Source organism: Silurus aristotelis, assembly GCF_946808225.1.
Source record: "Silurus aristotelis genome assembly, chromosome: 24".
Lineage (NCBI taxonomy): Eukaryota > Metazoa > Chordata > Actinopteri > Siluriformes > Siluridae > Silurus > Silurus aristotelis.
Window position 1 is genome coordinate 19,388,817 of NC_139597.1, and position 27,840 is coordinate 19,416,656.

Below are 27,840 nucleotides of genomic sequence, written 5' to 3' on the forward strand. Positions count from 1 at the left end.
ATACAACATCTATACAATATACAATATAACACCCTATACAACATCTATACAATATACAATATAACACCCTATACAACATCTATACAATATAACACCCTATACAATATCTATACAATATACAATATAACACCCTATACAATATCTATACAATATACAATATAACACCCTATACAATATCTATACAATATACAATATAACACCCTATACAACATCTATACAATATACAATATAACACCCTATACAACATCTATACAATATACAATATAACACCCTATACAATATCTATACAATATACAATATAACACCCTATACAATATCTATACAATATACAATATAACACCCTATACAATATCTATACAATATACAATATAACACCCTATACAACATCTATACAATATAACACCCTATACAATATCTATACAATATAACACCCTATACAATATCTATACAATATACAATATAACACCCTATACAACATCTATACAATATACAATATAACACCCTATACAACATCTATACAATATAACACCCTATACAATATCTATACAATATACAATATAACACCATATACAACATCTATACAATATACAATATAACACCCTATACAATATCTATACAATATAACACCCTATACAACATCTATACAATATAACACCCTATACAATATCTATATAACACCCTATACAACATCTATACAATATACAATATAACACCCTATACAACATCTATACAATATACAATATAACACCCTATACAATATCTATACAATATACAATATAACACCCTATACAACATCTATACAATATAACACCCTATACAATATCTATACAATATACAATATAACACCCTATACAACATCTATACAATATACAATATAACACCCTATACAATATCTATACAATATAACACCCTATACAATATCTATACAATATAACACCCTATACAATATCTATATAACACCCTATACAATATCTATACAATATAACACCCTATACAACATCTATACAATATAACACCCTATACAATATCTATATAACACCCTATACAACATCTATACAATATACAATATAACACCCTATACAACATCTATACAATATACAATATAACACCCTATACAACATCTATACAATATACAAAATAACACCCTATACAACATCTATACAATAAAACACCCTATACAATATCTATACAATATACAATATAACACCCTATACAATATCTATACAATATACAATATAACACCCTATACAACATCTATACAATATAACACCCTATACAACATCTATACAATACAACACCCTATACAATATCTATACAATATACAATATAACACCCTATACAACATCTATACAATATACAATATAACACCCTATACAATATCTATACAATATAACACCCTATACAATATCTATACAATATAACACCCTATACAACATCTATACAATATACAATATAACACCCTATACAATATCTATACAATATAACACCCTATACAACATCTATACAATATACAATATAACACCCTATACAACATCTATACAATATACAATATAACACCCTATACAACATCTATACAATATACAATATAACACCCTATACAACATCTATACAATATAACACCCTATACAATATCTATACAATATAACACCCTATACAACATCTATACAATATACAATATAACACCCTATACAATATCTATACAATATACAATATAACACCCTATACAACATCTATACAATATAACACCCTATACAATATCTATACAATATAACACCCTATACAATATCTATACAATATACAATATAACACCCTATACAACATCTATACAATATACAATATAACACCCTATACAACATCTATACAATATACAATATAACACCCTATACAACATCTATACAATATAACACCCTATACAATATCTATACAATATAACACCCTATACAATATCTATACAATATACAATATAACACCCTATACAACATCTATACAATATACAATATAACACCCTATACAACATCTATACAATATACAATATAACACCCTATACAACATCTATACAATATACAATATAACACCCTATACAACATCTATACAATATACAATATAACACCCTATACAACATCTATACAATATAACACCCTATACAATATCTATACAATATAACACCCTATACAATATCTATACAATATAACACCCTATACAACATCTATACAATATCTCCTTCATTGCACTTTATTGCATCTATAATTGTACTGATTGTATATAATCCCCTTTTCTATGTACTGTTTCTTTATATTCATATTAATATATTATTCATTAATTTATCATTATTTATTTATATTTATCATATATCACAACCTGACCATCTATAGTTAGATGCTGACTGTATTTCGTTGCCTTGTACCATAACATGTGCAATGACAATAAAGATGAATCTAATCTAATCTAATCTAATCTAATCTAATCTAATCTAATCTAATTTACACTTTAGAGTTAATGAGAGTTTGATCTGAAATTAATAATGCACTACATACAAAAATGTTTGCTCAAAAGTAACTCCAGTTGATGGACTGCACCTGAGGAGGCAACTGTAGCTCCATCTGCAGGCTGCACACCTTCTTACTCATTCATGTACATTGTTGACAGAAGATTGCACCTCACCCAACTTCAGTGTGTTGCTGAATCGATCTAAACACGCACACAGAAAATCCCACGCTGTCTTTGTTAGGGCACGTTACCAGGAGTTTGCAATAGCCAAACCGATATGGAGGTGCCACAGCTTGCAGCTGTTGTTGTTGATGGCAGTGTGTGTGCTGACACAGACGAAAAGGAAAATATCGATACACATGATGGTGGTGGAATGTGTTCAGACTGCTGGGGAAATCAGATTCGGAGTATTCTGGGATAGTGCTAATGTATTAAATAAATATTACAATTAAAAACCATTTATTGTTTGAGTTCTACACTTTTATCTTCATGTGTAGCAGGGTGGAGGAAACCATGCTTTCTTTCACCACAAACAAGCTGCACGATCAAAGAAATGTCACAGCCTTATTTCTGACACAATTTACTCAGCGAGACTGATTAATGTTCTCCTCCGAGTGTGTTCATCTGCCCTGCTACTTTCTCAGAGACCGTGTTAACGCTAGTCTCGTGTCTGGATCTCAGAATGACTACACGGCACAAAGTTATGTCCATCTGCTGTTATGTCTGGTATATGATCATGTTAGACGTCTCATTCCACATTAATTCACACTGTTTCCTGATGTAATGATCTCCACTCTTCTACAGCTCTCCACTAGAGCCTGGGGTGTGGTGGTGGAGCTTAATGATCATTCTGCTACATTACTGAGATCAGACGCTGATTTCTGGCGAGACGGTCTGGTGTGTCCACAAACATTTGCCATTAAGTGTAATATCATGTAAACATCCAGTAGTGACACACACACACACACACACACACACACACACACACACACACACACACACACACACGTCTGCTCTTACACAGGCATTTTTTCTATTTCTGTCTCTCTTCCTGAATGTGGCTCACTGAACAGTTTCGAGTTTCATTAGAACGTTTTGGGAATAAGAATCCTAAAGATATGGCGGCCTGAGATTGTGTCATGATGATAAAAAGAGGTTGCTCACTAATCTTCCTCAGCGTTTTTTCCCTTATACAGGATCCTGCTAAATCCTGCTACATTTAGCATTCGTTCATGCTTTTTTTTTTGGTCTTGTATTTTAGTCTCAGAGCCGCTTAAGATCTTCATTCTCATACTGACCTGCATTTTCTAGAAAGAAAGTTGTCCAAATGTGAGATTTCTGTCTCTAACAGAAGAACTTGTGGAGAACAGGAGAGAAGATGCGATCAGACTCCTTCACCCCCACAGTACACATGGAGGTGGAAGCTTCATGGTTAGGGGTTGTTCTGGAGCAGGAAAGGTTGGAGACTTATTCCAGAAAGTGAAAGGAATCCTGAACCAACATGGCTCCCATTCCGTACTTCAACAGCATGACATTGCGTCTGGACTGCGGCTCATTGGAACTGATTTCACCGTACAACAAGACGATGAGTTCTGAAAGTGTTATTTAGAGTCTGGAGTGAAATCCAACATGGAACGACCTGCCCAATCACCGCACCTACATCCTACTGAACTGCTCCGAGATGAACTGGATCCCAAGAAAGACATCTCCAACTACTGAAGAACATCTTTGGCGAGTTTTATAAGAAGCTGAAAGTGTGTTAAACTGTGAAAATAAAGTTTCACATCTGGAATAAAGCAGAAATGTAAAAACGAATGCCCTTTGGTCTGTGGTTGATGGTAAACTCGATATTATGCTAAGAAGCTCAATATAAACATATGTTAAAACTGTCAATTTCATTAAATGTATTGCAGGAGGCTCTTTTTGTGTTTTGATACATTATTTATGTAACTATTGTTTATACAGAAGATCAGCATCAGCAGCTTTGTGGGATCTTCCAGAGAAACATATGGCAGCTGAACGCTCAGTGGAACATTACTGCTGCCCCTCGTTATGAAACCAAACAAACTAAAGTGCACTCTACACCGTATATCTGTAAGGGTCTGGGATATGGCAGTATCCTGATGGTACTTTATATGTTCTTACTAAAATAATCCTCTCAATACAATGGCTTGGTGTTTTTATGCACAGTCGGCTAATAAATCATGTAAAATGATTTCATACCAATGAAGAGGATGGGGAAGGTGATGAAGAGCAAGAAGACGTGGGGAACGAGGTTGAGCGCGTCAACGAAGCAGCCGTTGTTCAGGACTCCCTTGGTGACGCTGTAGGAGTCGTTGAGATCGTTACCACAGAATGACAAGGACATGCTGCCGGACTGGGGCTAAGATCCTAAAAGAGAAAACACACAACCTTCAGACATTAACTGTGTGACGTGTCACTGAACTTCACAATGAACAAAAAACAGATACATTACTGTGAAAGAAAGAATCAGAATCATCAGAAAGAGACATGTGGAGGTTTGAGTTCAGCCTCAGGGGTGTCAGTAAAGTCAGGTACTAATAAATCCATAGCAGCAGCAACAGTGGTTTAATGCTATCGGAAATTATTCTCTTGAATCTACAGCTGTTACGTGTTTATTTATTTGTTTATTCTGTAGCATTCTTTTTGCTTGATTTTGTTTTTATTTTTAACCACGATTCCAGAGCCAAGTTCACATCAGCAGGATATAAAGTCGGCAGGTTTTGTGTGAAAGCACCAGTTACATCGTAACCTAAAATTAGTCAACGGTGCCATTTAAGATATCCCACTGGGAAAAACTAAACTGAAAAACAGATTCCACAACATACAAGGGGAGAGTTTTATTCAGTCCTCTAACACACCAGCTGTGATCTTAAAAATAAATAATATTTGTTTTATATATATATATATATGTAGCATATAATCTCAATTTATTTCACAATTCACACAGAGAAATGTCACACTATACAATGTTTTTTTTTTTCTTCTGCTTCTTCTTATCATTATTATTATTATTATTATTATTATTATTATTATTATTATTATTATTATTATTATTGTTTTTATTATAACTAGTTTTATTTCAGCAGTAGGCTATGCAATTATAGAAATATTTATAGTATTAATTATAGTCGCAGTAATTGTGATAGCAGTAATATTAGAAACTAGTAACAGTAGTAGTAGAAGTAGTAACATTTCAGTAAAAATTGTAGTAGTATTAATAACAGTACTATTAATAACAGTATAAGTAATGACAGTAGTAATAACAACAGTAGTAAAAGTAGTATTAATAACAGTAGTAATAAAAATAGTAGTAGAAAAAGTAGTAGTAACAACTGTAGTAGTAATAACAGTATTAATAACAATAGAAGTAGTAACAGTTGTAATAACAGTAGTATTAAAAGTAATAGTAATAACAGTAGTATAATATGTAGTAGTAGATAATTGTAGTAGTAGTTAATATTAGTATTTGTAGTAGTATTAGCAGTGACAGTTGTGTCAGACATAGTATAGTATAGTATAGTATAGTATAGTATATTATAGTATAGTGTAGTATAGTATAGTATAGTATAGTATAGTATTGTATAGTATAGTGTAGTATAGTGTAGTATAGTATAGTGTAGTATGATGTGGTATAGTATAGTATAGTATAGTATAGTATAGTATAGTGTAGTATAGTATAGTGTAGTATAATGTGGTATAGTATAGTATAGTATAGTATAGTATAGTATAGTATAGTATAGTATAGTATAGTATAGTGTAGTATAGTATAGTGTAGTATAATGTGGTATAGTATAGTATAGTATAGTATAGTATAGTATAGTATAGTATAGTGTAGTATAGTATAGTGTAGTATAATGTGGTATAGTATAGTATAGTATAGTATAGTATAGTATAGTATAGTATAGTATAGTGTAGTATAGTATAGTGTAGTATAATGTGGTATAGTATAGTATAGTATAGTATAGTATAGTATAGTATAGTATAGTATAGTGTAGTATAGTATAGTGTAGTATAATGTGGTATAGTATAGTATAGTATAGTATAGTATAGTATAGTATAGTATGGTATAGTGTAGTATAGTGTAGTTTAGTATAGTATAGTGTAGTATAATGTGGTATAGTATAGTGTAGTATAGTATAGTGTAGTATAATGTGGTATAGTATTGTATAGTATAGTATAGTATGGTATAGTGTAGTATAGTATGGTATAGTGTAGTATAGTGTAGTTTAGTATAGTATAGTGTAGTATAATGTGGTATAGTATAGTGTGGTATAGTATAGTGTAGTATAGTGTGGTATAGTATAGTGTAGTATAGTATAGTGTAGTATAATGTGGTATAGTATAGTATAGTATAGTATAGTATAGTATAGTATAGTATAGTATAGTATAGTATAGTATTGTATAGTATAGTGTAGTGTAGTATAGTGTAGTATAGTATAGTGTAGTATAATGTGGTATAGTATAGTGCGGTATAGTATAGTGTAGTATAATGTGGTATAGTATAGTATAGTATAGTATAGTATAGTGTAGTATAGTATAGTGTAGTATAGTGTGGTATAGTATAGTGTGGTATAGTATAGTGTAGTATAGTATAGTGTAGTATAATGTGGTATAGTATAGTATAGTATAGTATAGTATAGTATAGTATAGTATAGTATAGTATAGTGTAGTATAGTGTAGTGTAGTATAATGTAGTATAGTATAGTGTAGTATAATGTGGTATAGTATAGTGTAGTATCATGTAGAATAGTATAGTGTAGTATAATGTAATATAGCATAGTGTAGTATAGTATAGTGTAGTATAGTGTAGTATAGTGTTGTATAGTATAGTGTAGTGTAGTAGAGTATAGTGTAGTGTTTTATGGTATAGTAAAGTAGAGTATAGTATAGTGTAGTATAGTGTAGTGTAGTATAGTGTAGTGTAGTATAGTGTTGTATAGTATAGTAAAGTATAGTGTAGTATAGTGTTTTATGGTATAGTAGAGTATAGTGTAGTATAGTGTAGTGTAGTATAGTGTAGTGTAGTATAGTATACTAAAGTAGAGTATAGTATAGTATAATGTAGTGTAGTATAGTGTAGTGTAGTATAGTAAAGTATAGTATAGTATAGTATAGTATAGTATTGTATAGTATAGTGTAGTGTAGTATAGTGTAGTATAGTATAGTGTAGTATAATGTGGTATAGTATAGTGCGGTATAGTATAGTGTAGTATAATGTGGTATAGTATAGTATAGTATAGTATAGTATAGTGTAGTATAGTATAGTGTAGTATAGTGTGGTATAGTATAGTGTGGTATAGTATAGTGTAGTATAGTATAGTGTAGTATAATGTGGTATAGTATAGTATAGTATAGTATAGTATAGTATAGTATAGTATAGTATAGTATAGTGTAGTATAGTGTAGTGTAGTATAATGTAGTATAGTATAGTGTAGTATAATGTGGTATAGTATAGTGTAGTATCATGTAGAATAGTATAGTGTAGTATAATGTAATATAGCATAGTGTAGTATAGTATAGTGTAGTATAGTGTAGTATAGTGTTGTATAGTATAGTGTAGTGTAGTAGAGTATAGTGTAGTGTTTTATGGTATAGTAAAGTAGAGTATAGTATAGTGTAGTATAGTGTAGTGTAGTATAGTGTAGTGTAGTATAGTGTTGTATAGTATAGTAAAGTATAGTGTAGTATAGTGTTTTATGGTATAGTAGAGTATAGTGTAGTATAGTGTAGTGTAGTATAGTGTAGTGTAGTATAGTATACTAAAGTAGAGTATAGTATAGTATAATGTAGTGTAGTATAGTGTAGTGTAGTATAGTAAAGTATAGTATAGTATAGTTTAGTATAGTGTTGTATAGTATAGTGTAGTGTAGTAGAGTATAGTGTAGTGTAGTGTTTTATGGTATAGTAAAGTAGAGTATAGTGTAGTATAGTGTAGTATAGTGTAGTGTAGTATAGTGTTGTATAGTATAGTAAAATATAGTGTAGTATAGTGTTTTATGGTATAGTAGAGTATAGTATAGTGTAGTATAGTGTAGTGTAGTATAGTGTAGTGTAGTATAGTGTTGTATAGTAAAGTAGAGTATAGTATAGTGTAGTATAGTGTTGTATAGTATAGTAAAGTAGAGTATAGTATAGTGTAGTGTAGTATAGTGTTGTATAGTATACTAAAGTAGAGTATAGTATAGTATAGTGTAGTGTAGTATAGTATAGCATAGTATAATGTAGTGTAGTATAGTATAGTATAGTGTAGTATAGTGTAGTGTTGTATAGTATAGTAAAGTATAGTATAGTATAGTGTAGTGTAGTATAGTGTTGTATAGTATACTAAAGTAGAGTAGAGTATAGTATAGTGTAGTATAGTGTTGTATAGTATAGTGTAGTATAGTATAGTGTAGTGTAGTATAGTGTAGTGTAGTATAGTGTAGTATAGTGTAGTGTAGTATAGTATAGTATAGTATAGTATAGTATAGTATAGTATAGTGTAGTGTAGTGTAGTATAGTATAGTATAGTATAGTATAGTATAGTATAGTATCTGTTCTGTTCTGTATCCAAGCTACTGCACCATTATGGAAGTCTCAGAAGTCTGTAGTATAAATGCATGTGCTTTAATTCTTATATGTATTTACATTTATTCATATTTGACTATAAATTAAAACCATAACATTCCTTCAGACACAAAATCAAAGTGCTGAACACTGAACACCGCCTGGCTGTGTAATGGCCTGAAACCTGCTGAAGCACAGACACGTCTACTGAAACCTCTCTCACATCAAACTCGAAAAGAAAATCAGTGTACTCCTGCTGGATGACAACACACACACACACACACACACACACACACACACACACACACACACACACACACACACACACACACACACATACACAGAAGCAGATGGACCAGAGCTCAAGAGAAGCTTCAGAAGAGCGGATAGATAGATAGATAGATAGATAGATAGATAGATAGATAGATAGATAGATAGATAGATAGATAGATAGATAGATAGATAGATAGATAGATAGATAGATAGATAGATAGATAGATAGATGAGTACTTACAGAAAGATAGTGGTGAACAGGGTTTCATTCCCAGAGCTCGGGGTTTGGTGGAGGCAGAAGGGGAATGTCGCACACACCACAGTACACAGGGGTATTTTTAGCCGCTCGCGGTGCCTCCTATTGGGTTTCTGCACTGAGCCAAGTGGGGGCAAAGCAACTACAACCAAGTACCTTCACAAGCACCAACGCCCCCTGCACACACACACACACACACACACACACACACACACACACACACACACACACACACACATATATATAGACACACACACCTACACACACACACACACACACACACACACACACACACACGTGCGAGCCGCCGTTTAAACAGGTATACGCGCGAACACACAGGTAAGAAGCATCACTACCAACACAATGACACCTGACTTCACTCTTTAGAATGGAGATTGTGTAGATGATGAGATATACACCTACACACATGTACACACAGACAAGTGCACACGTACACATGCACACAATTACACACAGAAACACAATCACCACCTCCACTACACACACAGACAAAACGATCTGAACATTTCCATCTTTATCCAACATCTCCGGTTCCTCCACCATCTCCGGTTCCTCCTGTATTTGCCCCTGAGCCGCGGTGCTGCAGCTCATATGAAGCCTGAACGGATCCGTGTGTCGGAACGCATAAATTACGCTGCATCTGTTCTGATCAGACACACAGCCTTTCCATCCACAACACCTGGACACTCACCTCCACCAGGTCCCGGTGGTGTTCCTCACTCTCAGCGCGCAGATGCTGCGTCCTGTCCTCCACGGGTACACGCTGTGGAAGGCCCTTAGGGTCAAAACCGGTGCTGGTTGGCTGGTGAATTTTTTTTTTCGTCCCGCCCATTTTAAACACGTGACTGCTTTTGGCGTGTGGATCGTGTTGGAGCATGTGGTCGGTGGGAGATTTTGAAAGTCTATTGGCTTGGTGTTGAGAATGGGACTGATTCTGGACAGACATGTAGTTCAGTACAGATGTGGTTCAGCAGAGCAGTTCATAAAGAATATGGCTGTCTTTTGTGCACAAAATAAACTACATAAATGAACAAAGATCTGATTTATTGATGCTGAATAAATTATTTATATATGTTGCTCATTCCAAGAATATGTTTTATATTTTCAGTTGTCCACAGTCGCTTCATTTCTCTTTGATTCCAGTTGGACAAACTCAAAGCGTTCCCTCATCGGCTTCACGAGGTCGTAACCTGGAATGGTTTTAGATCAGACAGGTGTTCATTTGTGACATTTCTTGCATCTTTCATGTATTTTAGCGCATCAGTTGTGTGTGCAGAGGAAAGTGTAAGCTATTAGTGCTATTGACTGGTATTACTGTACAAATCCATATTATAGCAACATTTAGTTAAGAAAAAAGAAGAACATCCTTCACAGCTTTAAGAAATGAAGTTAAATCAATCTGAAAAATCTCCAAGAGCTTCTTCAGCTGCAGAGGAGAAGTTTATTAGAAATACCAGCCTCAAAAAAACACCAATTTAAAAATAATATTTCTCAGAGTTCATGTGGCAGACATTCATTCATCATCCCTTGTTCAGAGAAGACTGTATCAGATCTTCATAGTCAAATTATGTAAAAAAATTATTACTTGGGTAGAACTTTGGCAAAGAAACACAATAAATAGACATTAGATTAGTGGTAGATTTGGAGTCTTTTGTCTTTATTAGACAAGCAGATGGTAATTGGATGGTTTCTGAATGTGTGGTTCCCATTGTGAAGCATAACCTGATGACCTGGTCTCTAGAAGCACCTGATCTAAATCCAGTGAGGCAGAAATTTTTTTCTCTGCAGCCAACAAGCACTCAACACCTCTGGGATCTTCTCAAGCCTGTTGGAGAACCATTCCAGGTGACAACCTCATGATGCAGACTGAGAACATTCCAAGTGTGTGCACAGCAGCCATCAGACCTAAAGGTGGTTACTTTAAAGAATTAAAAGTATAAAATATATTGCAGGTTTTTTTAAGATGTTTTTGTTTCCCACATAATTCCATTTGTGTTCTTTCATAGTTTGGATTCTTCAATATTAATGTACAATGAAACTGAAACTGAAGGAGAAGGTGTGTCCAAACGTCTGACTGGTTCTGTATATATAATTGCATGTATAAAGATTATTTCACATGGACAATAAAAATGTTTTGGCCCCTGAGGCTTTTCATACCAGACCTCTCTTTCTCCTTCTCCTTCTTCTCCTCTATCCCTGCTCCTTCTCCTCCATCCCTCCTCCTTCTCCTCCATCCCTCCTCCCTCTCCTCATCCATCCTCCTTCTCCTCCATTCATCCTCCTTCTCCTCGTCCCTCCTCCTCTTTTCTCTGGTGCTCAGTCCGCGTGATTGTGACAGTTGGATGAAGGATGCGCTGTAGAAGAACGGAGCCAGTGGGTCACATTCAATGTTGGTCAGGTGAAGAACGGATGTGAGAACAGGAGCATTTTATTCCCTTTTACACTCTAGATTTCTAGAAATGCTGTAGCAGAATTGTGGTAATGTTTGAATGGTAACAGATCGTACATTTATAGGGTTTATACATAAACAGAAAATAATAATAATAATAATAATAATAATAATAATGATAATAATAATATTATTATTAATAATAATAATAATAATAATATTAATAATAATAATAATAATAATAATAATAATAATAATAATAATAATGATAATAATAATATTATTATTAATAATAATAATAATATTAATAATAATATTATTATTAATAATAATAATAATAATAATAATAATAATAATAATAATAATAATAATAATAATAATATTAATAATAATAATAATAATAATAATAATAATGATAATAATAATATTATTATTAATAATAATAATAATATTAATAATAATATTATTATTATTAATAATAATAATAATAATAATAATAATAATAATAATAATATTAATAATAATAATAATAATAATAATAATAATAATAATAATAAAGCCTCTTCTATAAATACCTATACATTTTTTACACTGTTTTGTAGCATTTCAGTTTTTATTACATGCTGCCACTGGGAGAAATCCAGTGCTCCCATGCCCTCATCATGACCCCTGCCAAATAACTGAGACATGGGAATTATAGTTCCATTTGCACTTTACTCAAAAGTTTGCTCTTTTTTTCTGGTTTCACATCAGTGGCATTGTGCGTTCTTTTAATATCTTTGAAAAAAAAAACTGCAAGAATGAGCCATTAATGTACCTACAGAATGTTCCTTTTAAATCCAGATCCTTTCATTTTCTTTAATCAAAACCATGAAGATTCTGAATCTCATCAAATGAGAAGAGACACGAGTCAGCGATTCAGAACTCGAAATTCGAATCCGAATTTCCGCTGTTCAGACACACAAAATGAAATGATCAGGTGTATGATTTCTCTCGATGTACGCATCACGGTTCTTCTCCTTCCTGACACCTCAATGGTGAAATGAACTTCCCCTGGCTGCTTGATCAGCTGAGTCACTAGTTGGCAATAAACAAGACTAAAGTCAATAGATCTCAACACTTTATTCGCACTTAATTTAAAAAGAATCCACATATTTCCATAGTTTTTCTTTCCCGCTCCTGATGATCATGATGATGTTCTTGACCTGAACAAGTTCTCAATGTAAAAGACGGATCATCTATTAGGAATGAGAACAGTAAAGTGATGAGTCTGAAATGTAAGTACAATCTGAAACTAAACCATTCTCTTCCTGTGGCAGTGTATCACTACTCACAAAGTCTGAAAAAAGTCTAGTGTGGTGGAACTGATGGAAACGAAGTATGGGAGATACACAGAGAGAATTGGCCTCCAGGGACAGGGGTCAAAGGGGTCATCAATTGCCTGGGGACTTCTACTAAAGATGAAATCTTTCAGAGTTTTGTGTATTCACAAGGCTCTGTGTGTGTATGTGTGTGTGTGTGTGTGTGTGTGTGTGTGTGTGTGTGTGTGTGTGTGTGTGTGTGTGTGTGTGTGTGTGTGTGTGTGATTAAAGGAAGCAAGGGTGCTTGTCGGAGGAGGGAAAAGGGTCAACAGGTCAGCTGGGATTCTGCGCATGTGTTTGTGTGTGTGCAGACATTCACATCCCCTCTTAAGTTCGAACTCCTCTTTCCAATGACACAGGAAGTGAAACAGGAAGCGGACCATGTGTGACCCATCAAAGGGTCTTTTGGTGATACCCATGCAGACTCAAACTGGGCTGCAGGGTTCAGGGTTCAAACCCAGAAACTTTGAGAACTTTCCAGATTCTCATCAGATGACATGTGTAACATGCGTCATCATCGTCTTAGGAAAATGAAACACATGTAAGCTGTTGAGGGGCTTATCTGAGAAAACAAACACATCTCCCTGGATAGATGGACCAGTCTGTTCAGACACTTTTACTAGTTACAGCTCAGAGCTTTTCGTTATTACTGCCATTGATTCTGACTGTTATTTAATCTGGACTGAACGTTTCTGATCAGAGTTTGAATGCAGTTCTTCCCTAAACTGTAGCTGCAAAACATTTTGATGTAACAAAATTGTATAACACGTTTAAATACACTTCGGCTTTACAATTCTGAACAGTGTGCCAGCATGATGATGCTCCTGTACACATGATGACATGTTTGTCTGTGTGAAGGTTGGAGTGAAAGAAGAACCTCATCTGAACACCTTTATAAGGAACTGGAACACTACCTGAACTCCAGACTTCCACGTCCCAGAAATCCAGTGGAAAGGCTTCACAGAAGAAGAGGGATGATTTCTGAATGAGGTTATCAGCACATACATACATGTGTCATGGTCGAGTGTCCACAAGCTTTTGTCTGGATAGTGTTGCTTTGTGCACTTATACTCAGAAACACTTTCTGAGTGACGAAACCTAAAAGAAATCCATTGTCTGTGTTTTACTGCTCCTGGATTACTCTGTAGATTATTTGTTCACAAGGCCAAGTGTTTTTTTTTTTTGTGAGAAGAGATGACAACAATGTTTGAGTTTCACCAGAGGCAACGGGAAATAACCTCCTGTTGATGACTTGGCTTTACAAATGCATTACAAATGATCTTCACTTAATGGTTTCTAGCAGGATTTATGACCCAGACAGCAAAACACTCGAAACAACGAAGCCTGGTGTGTCCCTGAGAAACTTTGTGAAGCAGGTGAAGTGGCCACGTATGTGAAAGTGTGTCTGTGTCTTTGTGTAAACGAACACTGCTCCTACAGTATGTCCCACATCCATCAGTGATTCTGTCTGGAACAGTCTGACCTCTCTAACGCCACTGAGGAGGATATATCAGCTTCAATCAATCAACAACGACACAAATATGCAAATATCCAGTATATATACAAGAGAATAATCTAATCTGAGATATTTCATTACATTATATCATTTTACAATTCTTTTTTCACTGATAGAGCCTGTAAAACACTCTCACACACACACACACACACACACACACACACACACACACACACACACACACACACACACACACACACACACACACACACCTCTTGTCTTTTCTAGCATGTTTTTTTAGGTGGTAAGAGTCAGAGAATGTGAAGAAAGCTATGAAATGATGGAACCACAGCAACTTGGAAAAGGAGTAAAGAAAAAAAAATGTTTGGATTTCCTGTCAAACAAGAAGGAATGAAAGTTCATTAAACAGCGAGGAATGCACTATCAGTACCATATGTGGCAACGTTCAGCATCACAGATCCAAACACAGACTGCACAGACTTCACCGTCATGAGACAGACAGTTTAATGAAATAGAATTATAGCAAGATAGAAATAGGAAAAGTCAGGGTCAGATATCCAGATACACCAACAACTTTAAATCTCTGCACCACAGGTTTAGAGAGGAGCGAGTTCCCAGGCCCTTTTCTGGAAAATCCATGCACAAGTACTTCATTAGCAAGTCCTTCATGAGTTTTATCAGGCGGGCTAGAGGGGGAAAAAAAATAAAGGACTGTTCGAGAAAAACGATAATTTGTGAGGACCTGGGAGAAAACAATTTGCTCGCCTGTAGCGACATCTAGTGACCAGAAATGTGAAGTGAAAGGAGGACAAAGAGGATCAAAATGCTGTCTAGATGAATGATCTGTTCAAAATCATTAGGGTCATGATGAGATGGATCCAGGGCTTATCCTGGGAAACAGGGAATACTCTTTGGATGAGACACAACCTACTATGGATTTGGATTAGGATCTGTATTAGGCCCACTGCTTTTCTCTTTATATTTGCTGCCTCTGGGTGAAATTATACATAAACATGGGATTCGCTTCCATTGCTATGCTGATGATACACAGCTGTATATTTCAGCAAAGTCGGATGAGAGTGATCAGCTTAACAATGTTGAGGAGACAGTGGATGCTTGATAACTTTCTTCTGCTCAACTCAGATAAGACGGAAGAACTTTTACTAGGACCACATGCAGCTAGAAGTAAACTTTCTTAATTCCATAGCATCTCTGGATGGTGTTTCTGTTTCAGCATGTACGGCTGTCAAAGACCTTGGTGTGATTATTGACCCAAATCTTTCCTTTGAGGCTCACGTGAATAATATCACCAGGATCTCCTTCTTTCACCTTAGAAATATTGCTAAAATTAGAAATATGATGTCGTTACAGGATGCAGAAAAACTAGTAGATGCATTTGTAACATCTAGATTAGACTACTGTAACGCTTTACTGTCTGGGTGTTGGAGTAAGTGCAGAAATAAGCTTCAGTTAGTTCAGAATGCAGCAGCAAGAGTCCTCACTAGATCTAGAAAATATGACCACATCAGCCCTGTTTTAATCATCTACACTGCTCCCAATTACATCTCACACTGATTATAAAATACTACTACTGACGTATAAAGCACTTAACGCTCTCACGCAGCAGTATCTGAGTGAACTTCTGTACCAGGATGATCCTCCACGCCTACTTAGATCAAAAGGTGCAGGCTATCTGTTGGTTCCTCAAATAATGAAGATTACAGCAGGGGGCAGATCTTTCTCTTATATAGCCCCACAGTTATGGAACAACCTTCCAATCAGTGTTCGGGACTCAGACACAGTCTCAGTGTTCAAGTCGAGGTTGAAAACACATTTATTCAGTCAAGTGTCTTTGATCAGTAGATTTTTTTCTCAGGTAAAGGCTCAGATCTGGAGGGAACATTGATATAGAGTGTTTGGTGAACTGGGATATTTGTATGCTGTCGTCCCCTCACATTCACGTGTTCACTCAGGTTTGTTGATGGTGGTGTGGTGGGTCGTCTCTTATCCCAGAGATCCTCATGTCTGTGTTTCCTTCTGGTTCTCCCTTTTAGTTATGCTGCCATAGCGAGTCTTGCCGGAGTCCAAACTGCACAGTGACTTTAACTCTCATGCAACAATAGGTACACTTAATAATCCATATCCTTCTCTTTCCGTCACCCTCTTCTCTCTCTCTCTCTCTCTCTCTCTCTCTCTCTCTCTCTCTCTCTCTCTCTCTCTCTCTCTCTCTCTCTCTCTCTCTTTTGAGTTAAACATGCTCCTGAGGCTCCAGTGACCACTGTTCCTGCCCCTCTCCCCTCCGTGGATCTTCACACTTCTGTGCAGCTTGGGACGGTTTCTCATCAACACCTTGGGTGGTTCCATGAAATTCCGGAGTAAGAACGGGCGTTTTGAGGATGGATTGGACTGTAGTTAATGTCAACAGTCTCCTACACTGACTCAGGAATACATTTAGCTTCTGATCATCATCACTGAACCCCACAGCATCGTATACCTGCCACAAATGGACATTCGGTGTAACCCAGATGAGGATGGGTTCCCTCTTGAGTCTGGTTACTCTCAAGGTTTCTTCCTTATGCCATCTCGGGGAGTTTTTCCTTGCCACAGTCGCCACCGGCTTGTTCATCAGGGACAAACTTACTTACAAAGAACATATTTACCTTTAATCACCACAGTATCTGTGTAAAGCTGCTTTGAGACAATGTTCATTGTTAAAAGCGCTATACAAATAAACAAATTGAATTGAATTGATTTGGGAAAGGGAGATAATTGTTAGTCCCCTGGATAAAGCCATCTGCCAAATGCCATAAATGTAAGTGAAAATAAATCTACTTTGTTTTCACACTGTGTGGTTCATCGTTTTGTAATCCTAACATTGGAAAGTGAAAGAGCAGAAATCCCTGGATTTTCAGAAAGCCACTGCTGATCCCTTGGGCATGAGTTCATAACCCTCAGCTGCTTTGCTCCATGCCTGAATATGTGTAAACCTGTAGTTGGGTGTGATTTAGATAAAGGCATGTGCTACAATAATACATATAAAAGCCAATTTAACATACAAAATCAAACCTTTACATCCAAAACAATTTGACTTCTATTAGACTGTAATCTTAGTGAAGTATTTAAGTACATGTGTTTCAGTCAATTACAACTGCATCTGGTACCTTTTTGTAAGTGAACACAATGAGGAAAAGTAAGAGGTCTATAATCCGTACAGTATATTTATCACTAAGTAGAGAACCTCAAAATGGCAACTCAAAAGTTTGATTATAGATGTACTGTATTATTATGTTATTAAATAACACTTTTAAACGTATTCATCTTCAGTAACTATTCCCATCAGTGTTATCATGAATCAGCAAAATATTCCAGGAGAACACATTGGAGAGGATGCACATATTTATATCTAGAGTAGTAGAGGTAGCTTGGTGTGAGATGTTCACATCCCCACCAAGCTGCTACTGGTTAGTGCTCCTCAGGCACGGGTAAAGGGTGTCTCCTAAATGCTGTAAACGTATACCTATAAGCCTGTTTCAGGAAGATGAGAGGAAACCGAAAACCTTAGGAGAAACCTTATACAGACGTGCAGAACTCCACATGATCATTTTGCATGATGATTTTTAACCATACAGAAAATGGTTTTAGTTGAAAGGAGAGAATGTTTGTGCTTTTAATCAATAAATCAACACTGAGATAGTATTTGTAGGTCTTTGGCAAAGATGATATTGATGTAAGTCTTTCTCCTGATATACGTAGACTCGACCCTGTTCCCCTGTAGCAGTGCAATCCAAAAAAAAGGATCATGCAGAGAAGTCAAGCGTTTCAGTCATTTTTTTTTACAAAGGTTTCCATTCTTGTGAAGCAGGACCAGGAATCTGAGGTGACATCAGGCACAGGTTCCCTGAATCTAAAGTGTTGAAGATTGATTGGCAGCGTCAGAAATCTCCAATCACTGCATGACTCCTGGTGCATACACATGCCTGGTGGGGGTTGTGTAATGGTGTGAGGAATGCTTTTTTTGGAATGCTTTGAACACCAAGCCCCTCTTCCATGAGGAGCAGTGAAAGCAGTGAGGAGCAGGGAGTGAGGAGCAGTGAGAGCAGTAAGAGCAGTGAGAGCAGTAAGAGCAGTGAGGAGCAGTGTAAGCAATGAGAGCAGTGAGGAGCAGTGAGAGCAGTAAGAGCAGTGAGGAGCAGTGTAAGCAATGAGAGCAGTGAGGAGCAGTGAGAGCAGTAAGAGCAGTGAGGAGCAGTGTAAGCAATGAGAGCAGTGAGGAGCAGTGAGAACAGTGAGGAGCAGTGTAAGCAGTGAGAGCAGTGAGGAGCAGTGAGGAGCAGTGAGGAGCATTGAGAGCATTGAGAAGCAGTAAAAGCAGGGAGGAGCAGTGAGAGCAGTAAGAGCAGTGAGAGCAGTAAGAGCACTGAGGAGCAGTGAGGAGCAGTGTAAGCAATGAGAGCAGTGAGGAACAGTGAGAACAGTGAGGAGCAGTGTAAGCAGTGAGAGCAGTGAGGAGCAGTGAGGAGCAGTGAGAGCAGTGAGGAGCAGTGAGAGCAGTAAGGAGCAGTGAGAGCAGTGAGAGCAGTGGAGCAGTGAGAGCAGTGGAGCAGTGAGAACAGTGAGAGCAGTGGAGCAGTGAGAGCAGTGAGGAGCAGTGAGAGCAGTGAGAGAAGTGAGAGCAGTGAGGAGCAGTGAGAGCAGTGAGAGAAGTGAGAGCAGTGAGGAGCAGTGAGAGCAGTGAGAGCAGTGAGGAGCAGTGAGGAGAGTGAGGAGCAGTGAGGAGCAGTGAAAGCAGTTAGGAGCAGTGAGGAGCAGTGAGAGCAGTGAGAGAAGTGAGAGCAGTGAGGAGCAGTGAGGAGAGTGAGGAGCAGTGAGGAGCAGTGAGGAGAGTGAGGAGCAGTGAGGAGCAGTGAAAGCAGTTAGGAGCAGTGAGGAGCAGTGAGAGCAGTGAGGAGCAGTAAAAGCAGTAAGAGAAGTGAGAGCAGTGAGGAGCAGTGAGAGCAGTGGAGCAGTAAGGAGCAGTGAGAGCAGTGAGGAGCAGTGAGGAGCAGTGAGAGCAGTGAGGAGCAGTGAGGAGCAGTGAGAGCAGTTAGGAGCAGTTAGGAGCAGTGAGGAGCAGTGAGAGCAGTTAGGAGCAGTTAGGAGCAGTGAGGAGCAGTGGAGCAGTAAGGAACAGTGAGAGCAGTGATCAGAAGTACGAGGCATTCTTTCGGTGGTCAGTGAGTGTATAATATACAGTATAAAGAGTTTCATTCTTTATAATAAATATTCTATCATGTCTTAAAAGACATAAAAAAGTTTCAGTATGAATAAATGTATTAGTTTGGCACTAAAGGTCGCTAACAGACAATATTCACACTGATGAAAGATTCATAACATTTTTATTGGATTTTTTTTCCGGCACTGCAGAATCAATTATTTGATGTCAACCAGCTATAAAAACTGAGTCAGTCAGACGAATAACCGTAATATAAGTGAACTGATTTCATATATTAGAGAAGCTTATTTAAAAATCCTTTAAACAGTGTGTGTGTGTGTGTGTGTGTGTGTGTGTGTGTGTGTGTGTGTGTGAGAAAGAGCTTGAGAACTTAATGCTTTAATAATATAATTCAGTAAAAGAGAACTGCTGCTATTCAGATCAGATGAACGCAGCATTAAAAGTGAATAATTGTCTGCAGATTCTGCTAACAGGTTTTAAACAGGTCCTTCAACATCCTTTCTTTTTTTATTAGCATGCTAATCAGTCATCTCTCATGTTTTTAAAACGAGGACACCGATGAGGCACAGGTATGTGGAATGTGTGCAGTGCAGCTGTTCATATTCTTCAATATCTGATTAATGGATTTGTGTATGAGAAAATTCGGTTGCAAAAAATGTATAGAATTCGAAGTATATACTTGTAAATATTCCATCATCTTCATAAGGCATGGAGCTTTGTGTAGAGTTTACACAAGAATATCAGCCTTGATTTTGTTGAGCCAGTACTTATAGACAGCAGGATTATATCAGACAAACATGCCTTTCACTACAGTCAGCAAATCCGCATATTTATAAAAAGCTTCATTTGTTTCTAAACAGAAAAAAACTCCAGAGCATTCACAATAAACCAGCAATTTTGTTGGCCCACTAACCAAAAACCCTTTTCAGACTGGATAAAGAAAGAAAAGTAATTGCTAGTTTTGTTTCCACATTAGAGTTTTCCATCGAAGCTTTGCTAGTTTGATGAAACATGGACTTCCAGACCAAATTAAATCCCACTGCACCTTAAACTTTGTGCCTCTAAAACTCTATACACTCAGAAAACAGGACTAATGATTTTCTGTACAGGTAAAAGATATTCTGCAGTGTATCACATTGACAGCAATCCGTTTGCTCACCAAAGGAAGAGGGGAAAGAAAAATCAGATCATTATGCGTGCCTAAAAATAGCCCCTTTATTTTCCTTTCACAACCTTCTCCTCCCTTTTTCCTTTCATCTCCTGCCTCACAACATTTAGAGTGTCCATGCATCTGGTTCACGTCATGATGTCTGTTTGTGAACATTATGCACAAGCTCAGGATACAACATGTATGAGTGCAATAATGACCAAAGCAGCTGTGAAATGTGGTCAGTAAACAAACATCTTTGTGATAATGGTCCTGGTTTACTGGAGGTGTTGTTCTGTTTTTCGACAGTAGAGGGCATCGCGTTTACACCGTTTCTAAACCTTTCCTTTATCCAATGGCATCTACAGTATGTTTCATTTTAAATAATACGAGTTTTTTCAGTATATCGTTGATTAATCATTAATCAACATTAATCAAATTCCAAACAACATTTGGAAAACTGGAAGTCGGTGTTGATGCCACCTGCATATGGAGCAATCCAGAGCAGTTGGAGCTGTAATGAGACAGTCTTCTTTCCCCCAGTTATTTTTCAGGATTTGGTGAATAGGAGTGTGACAGCTCAATTCAGACTGACAGAAGTGGAGGGTTTTTGCTGTTCCACTCTAACAAAGGGCTCCAATTATAGAATACTCAGCATGTAAAGTGTGCAGGCATGGACCTGTCTCACTTTTCATGACAGCCATCATTATTCTTCAGCCTCACCATGCCCCCCAGCACCACCCCCCACCGCCACCACAGACATATTCCCACCACCACCACCACCACCTGCCCATGTCTTTATAGAAAAATGAGAAGGTTCTCAGAAGCCACTGTAGGCATGTATCGGTGTGTATCATCCACTGGATGTGTTGGACATGCTGGCAGCTGGAGACAAACAAATGAGGGAACAGAAATAAAAAAAAGAGCATCTGTACACACACACACACACACACACACACACACACACACACACACACACACACACAGCTAATTAACCCTATGACCACATCTACACCCCAAGCGGAACTTCTGGTAACCTCAGTTTTTTTTACTATCCATTTGGGTACTAACTAAATGTCCTCACAAGGTCAAACTTGATCTCAATATATAAAAGTCTGACCGAAGTGACACACATTCTCTCTCTTTCTCTTTCTTTCTTTCTCTCTCTCTCTCTCTCTCTCTCTCTCTTTCTCTCTCTTTCTCTCTTTTTCTTTCTTTTTCTCTCTCTCAAACACACCATCCACACTCAACCCTGCCAGGTATTAATATCTGATTGGGGACATTAAGTGCCTGTAGCAAGATAATGAACCCTTGTCCGTCACGTGACCACACAGCCACACCCACCGTCCCCAGGAGCCCTTAGAGCTTCATCACCCCATCTTTAAGGAGCTCCTGTAACACTGATGTACAGTAAATTCTCATAAACACATCATGTCCATTTGAGGAAGATTTGAGAAAAACCTCTTGAGAGGATAAATGTGGATTAAACCGTCGCAAAAACAGTCATCATGAGATTAGAACAGGAAGAGAATAGAGAGCTTTTGTTCCAGAAGGCGGTGAAAAGCGCTTTCAGTGAAAGTGAAAAGGCGGAGAGAGGAATTCTAGAGTTCAACGTTTATGTTTTATTATATACTAATGAAGTCCCCGTAGCCACGCCCACTCCCTCATTACTATTCACAACTTTTCACCCCACCCCGTCTTGCTCCCTAGTTTTACAGTGTGTGTGTGAGTGTGTGTGAGTGTGTGTAGTCCGACGCGAGGGAACTTAGCCCTTTGCAGCCTATCAGAGAAGGGCTCGGGGGGGGGAAGGCGAGTTCTGTTGTCCCGCTGTTCTTCTGCGGATCTCCAGGCAGAACCAGTCCGGGGAGAAGATCTGTGCGGTAGCGGTTAAAGCCTGATCCAGGTGCAGCGCACACACACCCGAAAGGACCTGTAAATCAGGTCACGTGATTGTGGAGAAAACCCTTCTGTACGGAGAGAGAAAGAGAGAGAGACGCTACGGATTTACGGATCCGTGTCCGGTTGCGCGCGTCTTCTCCCGTCTTTTTTCAGGGAGCAGGAAAATAACTGTTGGTGGGATTCAGGAGATGGTGTGAGAGGGTCCTGAGCGCGAGGATTTGCAGGAGCGCGTTTCTTCACACCGACAGCGAGTCGCGTGGACTTCAAAGGTAAGCGCGCGTGAGCGTTACGTTGTTTCCTTGTTTGTTTGTTTGTTTGTTTGTTTGTTGTTGCGTTACAAAGTAACAAAACGCTCTCATTACGAAAGGAAACGCGCACGCGCTTAATTACGAACTCTTCCATCCTCTCGGCTGCTTCTTCACTCGAACAAATGTTTGTTTAGTTTCTTTGTGTTCCCTAAACCTCCTTTTCCGTCCGGAGTGAATCTGGATTTTTGGACTTTCTGGACATCAGGTTCGGTCGGAACCTTCAAACAACATCAGTGGAGGAGGAGGTTTGTGCTGGTGGTTGTTGTTGTTTACAGTGTAGTGAAGTGAACTCTAGTCTCTGGTGGTGAAGTGCTGTAGCTCTTGGACACACAGGTCAAAACCTCCACTTGGAGGAAACCTTTTACGAATATAGTTTGTAGATTTCTGTCAATTCAAATGTCTTCAGAATTTGAGCTTTGAACGAGTTAAACATATTTGTGACATTTTCCACATGTGAAGAGAGGAATTGTTCAGCCTGGGGAAGGTCCTGCTCTGTGCTGGTTTGAATTCCTGAAGGAAGGAGGTGCTGCAGAGCAGGTTCCTCAAACCTCCAGGTTCTTTCCACATTCCTGTTTATTAGAGTTTTCCATTCACGGTGACTTTACTTTCAGAACAATTGCAGACTGACACCCAAATGCCCCGATTTTACATTCAATCTGCTGCAAGTGTCTAAAGTACTGAGTAAATACACACACATACACACACACACACACACACACACACACGCACACACTTCTGCAGGATTTCTCCCATAACCCACATTAGTGTTATTTTACAAGCCCTGTCTCGAGCATGTAAAGGTTTTATATGATCCGTGTTTTCCTCTGCAGTTTCCTCGTATACGCCGGCCTTTACAAACCAGTTAAACGCTCTAATGTGGTTTTAATCATGTGAGCACCAGGCTGTGGGTGATGGTTCTCTGGTGAAATCATCGATCATTATTTGGGTGATTAATTGATGTATTTATTTGCACATCAAATGACCTTCTTTGGTTGATGTTTAAAAACAGAAGGGCTTATTTCTAATAAACTCGTGCTGCTGTTTTGTCTTCTGTTTAATGCAGTTCTGTTTTCTGTCTGTTCTACTGGTGGTACATTTTTAATATTCAATCGGAGATGGAATTGAGAAATTGATCAAAGGAATCAATAAAGATGATCTGAGGAGCATCTGGCTTCTGTAACGTCTCAAGTATAATAATAATAATAATAATAATAATAATTATAATAATTATAATACTATTTGTCATCAGCATATCTGCACTGAGGGTATTAACCGTTAGCATATCAGCTACTGAACTACAGCGTTCACTGATGTTCCTACATTCCTTCATGTTGGAAGTGTGAGTGTTCTACATCTTCATGGTAGCTTGTAAGTGGTAATAATGCTGTTTTGCACTTTAAGGGGTTCATTGTAGGTAGTAAAGAACATGGACGTCTCCATGAACGTGTGTGTTTTGTTTGCTATGCACATGAAGCTTATGTTAAGATACTCCCAGGACAGGTACAGGCCTGACTGGCTGTAGGTTCTGTTCTGCTGTATGGACCTTCTGCAACATTTTGGACTGAAATGGATGCACAACAACATCAGCTGAGCACTAAGCTCGTCAGGAGATGACCGAGAGTAGATGTAGCCGGCTAACATCAGTGATGACTCTAATGTTGATGATTACATGCTTGAAACAGTGATTTAGATTAATGTTCTAGATATAACCCGGTCACGTGTCTGTATCTTCACCCAAAACTGCTTCCCCTCAGTGAAGTTGCTTTTACGTCACACGGTACACAGGCAAGGAACTGATGGTTGAGAAGCTGCAGATTGAGGGTTGTGTTTATTTATTTTGTAGCTATTACCAATTGTAAGAAGTTCACCTCGAACACAGTATTCGTTATTAGCAGTTAGCATGCACATGCTAACACGCCTGCAGTTCTCACAACACACTGCTTTTCAGTCTGTGTTCAGATATGATTTAATGGACACTGAAAGTTTAGTCTAGTGCTGGTTGAAGATTGAAGGATATTTGAATTTGGGTTTTGGGGAAGATGGTCTGATACAGAGCAAAAGAATAATCCAAGCAAAGAAGTTCAGGACAAAGAACACATTGAAGGAGCCTGAATACTGAGTGAAGGTGAGCAGGTTTAGCAGAAGACGACGTGTAAATGTTGTAATCAGTTTAGGACTGAAAGCAGTCACAGCAGTACGGATTGCAATCCCTCATTTACTTCTGGCCAGTTCTCACACACCAGATAGATCTCCTCTACCATACAGCAGATACCTACAAACCGGGGTGAGAGAGGGCTACCAGGGAGACTCAGACGTGTCGCAGATGCCCATGATAGCTTTGTCTCACTGTTATTGACGAGAGAGAGAGAGAGAGAGAGAGAGAGAGAGAGAAAGAGAGAGAGAGAGAGAGAGAGAGAGAGAGAGAGAGAGAGAGAGAGAGTGTATTCTACCACAGATAGCAGGGGCACATTTTGCCCTCTAGGATGGATGTAGCTGATTATCTGCTGTCCCACTCAGGAACCCCAGATGTGACACAGTTATTACAACACCAGGTCATCAGGTGGTACAGTTCCTCCGTTCTTATTTAATCCTGGGTTTGTGTTATTCATTACTTTGGGTATCTCCTGTAGTATAACATACAGATGTAAAAGTGTGTGAATGGCCTGTGATCATGTTCCTCACCTCACACTGCTGGATGGGTTTTAGTTCCAGCAGATCTGAAGATGAACTTGTGGAACCCAGAAAAAGCAGATGGAGAATAGAATAATCTTTATTTGTCACATATCCATTACAGCACAGCGAGAGAGAGTGTAGTTTATATTATGACTGTGCACATTCGTGTTTGTGCTCAATTCCTCACGGCCCTTCGGCCTCCTGCATCTAAGCAGCGGACGTTTCCTCAATCATCTGCACTTCCTGAGCAGCCCTCGCATCTAAGAGCTCATCAGAAAGCCCTTTCTCCAGCCTTGTTTTATTCGTTTGTTTACAGTCAGGAGCGAAGCTGATGTGGATCAGCGTGTCTGCTGTCGTACCCTGTAGTATTTCAGCTCTCATTTCTGGCTCATTCATAAGCAGTCCGCCCTGTTCCCTCATATTTCTGCAGAATATCTCGTGCGTGATGGCTTTCTGTGTCGGATAACAATATCACAAAAAAAAGAGCCATCTAGACGTTGTGAAGAGACCTCGAGCTCTAATTCCAGCTTGTGTCAAGCTTATGGATGTTCATTGGTGGAGTGGATTAGGCACAATAGCAAACGCAGATGAGGGCAATTTTCTCCTCTAATTTACTTCGTTTCCTCCAGCACATAGTTTCCCAGTATTGTTTTTAATTGCTGAGGATGAGCTTCTTTTTTCAGAGTGTGGTAGAGAGGCATGTCTGGACATGAGCTCCACAGGGGTAACGTGTGTGTCTCTAACCGACACTGACTGCTTTACAGAACTAAAGGTGAGAAGTGACGACATTTCTACTAAATGTGATTAAAGAAAAAACCCCCCAGGGAATTATCATCACTGGGGATTAATCATCGTCATCTTCAGCAGCATCCAAGGTTTATTTTAATCGTCTTTTTCAACTTTTTCCAATGTGACTACGTTCGTTAAACTGACTCATTGCTGTTGATGTTGCGAGTGGCCATGATGACATCGTACTGAACTCTGGCCTGACTTTCCGAGGCCACGTCTACACGTATACGGAGAAATTAGAAAACGGCGTTTAAAAATGCTCCACGTCCATACTTTCGTTTTCGATCATTTCCCAAAAGTTGCTCATTCTCACTGAAATGTGTGAAAACACTCACGTCGCTGTACTGCAGATGAGCGAAACACACGTCATGTCTGCCTGCCGTTTATTTACTTTCCAGCTCTATGAAACGTCACGGCCTTCGCTTTGACACGCAAAAACGTCGTTTTCATTTATCCACTTTGGAGAGCGTTTTTAAAAAGCTAAGTTTTCATTGACCGAAAAACGGCATCATGTGGACGGAGAGAAAAACATGCGTTTTTGAAATGAAAGCGTATTAGTGAGGACATGGCCTGAATAGCCTAGTAGGAATTTCAAGTCCTGGGGCATTTTTTTCATCCCTCTAGCCACAGGTCACGGAAATTTAAATTGACGAATATAGGGGGAGAATTAGTCCTGGATTCATCTCTCTGTAAAGAGACCACTGCGACATCACTTTAATCCATCCATGTGACCGATCACGTCTGCTGCACTGCACTGCATTCAACTTTATATCTAATGTGTGTTGTTTTCTATCCTTCACTGTTCAACGTCTCATTATTAATACGTAATGCTGGAAATAGCAAATGAGAACAGAGTCTCGCATGTAATTGTTTTTCTCCTTAAGGTCACTTTGTCACGTCATCATGACACACAAGCGCTAAGCTCACAGGAATGAAGATAATATTGAGCTAACCCACAGATTAGAAAGATAAGAATGT

The 27,840-nt window shown here is 37.9% G+C and overlaps 2 protein-coding genes across 10 annotated transcripts in view; one reads left to right on the top strand and one right to left on the bottom strand.

Annotated features, from left to right (window-relative positions):
• Positions 1-10,412, bottom strand: part of abcc9 (ATP-binding cassette, sub-family C (CFTR/MRP), member 9) — a 39,822-nt gene extending 29,410 nt beyond the window's left edge. For 5 of the 7 annotated variants that reach the window (XM_083527856.1, XM_083527855.1, XM_083527851.1 and 2 more), the window contains exons 1-2: positions 9,572-9,838; positions 4,711-4,878 (exon numbers count right to left, since the gene is read on the bottom strand). In XM_083527856.1, coding sequence (XP_083383982.1) covers positions 4,711-4,855 — 145 coding nt within the window. In that variant the 5' untranslated portion in view covers positions 4,856-4,878; positions 9,572-9,838. Of the gene's footprint in view, positions 1-4,710; positions 4,879-9,571; positions 9,839-10,298 lie in introns of those variants that run through there. The other 2 variants (XM_083527852.1, XM_083527854.1) reach the window with 2 other exon arrangements.
• A 12,487-nt stretch (positions 10,413-22,899) lies between these two features.
• The window catches only part of plxnb2a.1 (plexin b2a, tandem duplicate 1), a 71,029-nt gene continuing 66,088 nt past the window's right edge, over positions 22,900-27,840 (top strand). For all 3 annotated transcript variants that reach the window (XM_083527848.1, XM_083527850.1, XM_083527849.1), the window contains exon 1: positions 22,900-23,361. The gene's annotated coding sequence lies outside the window, so the exon portion shown is untranslated. The remainder of the gene's footprint in view (positions 23,362-27,840) is intronic.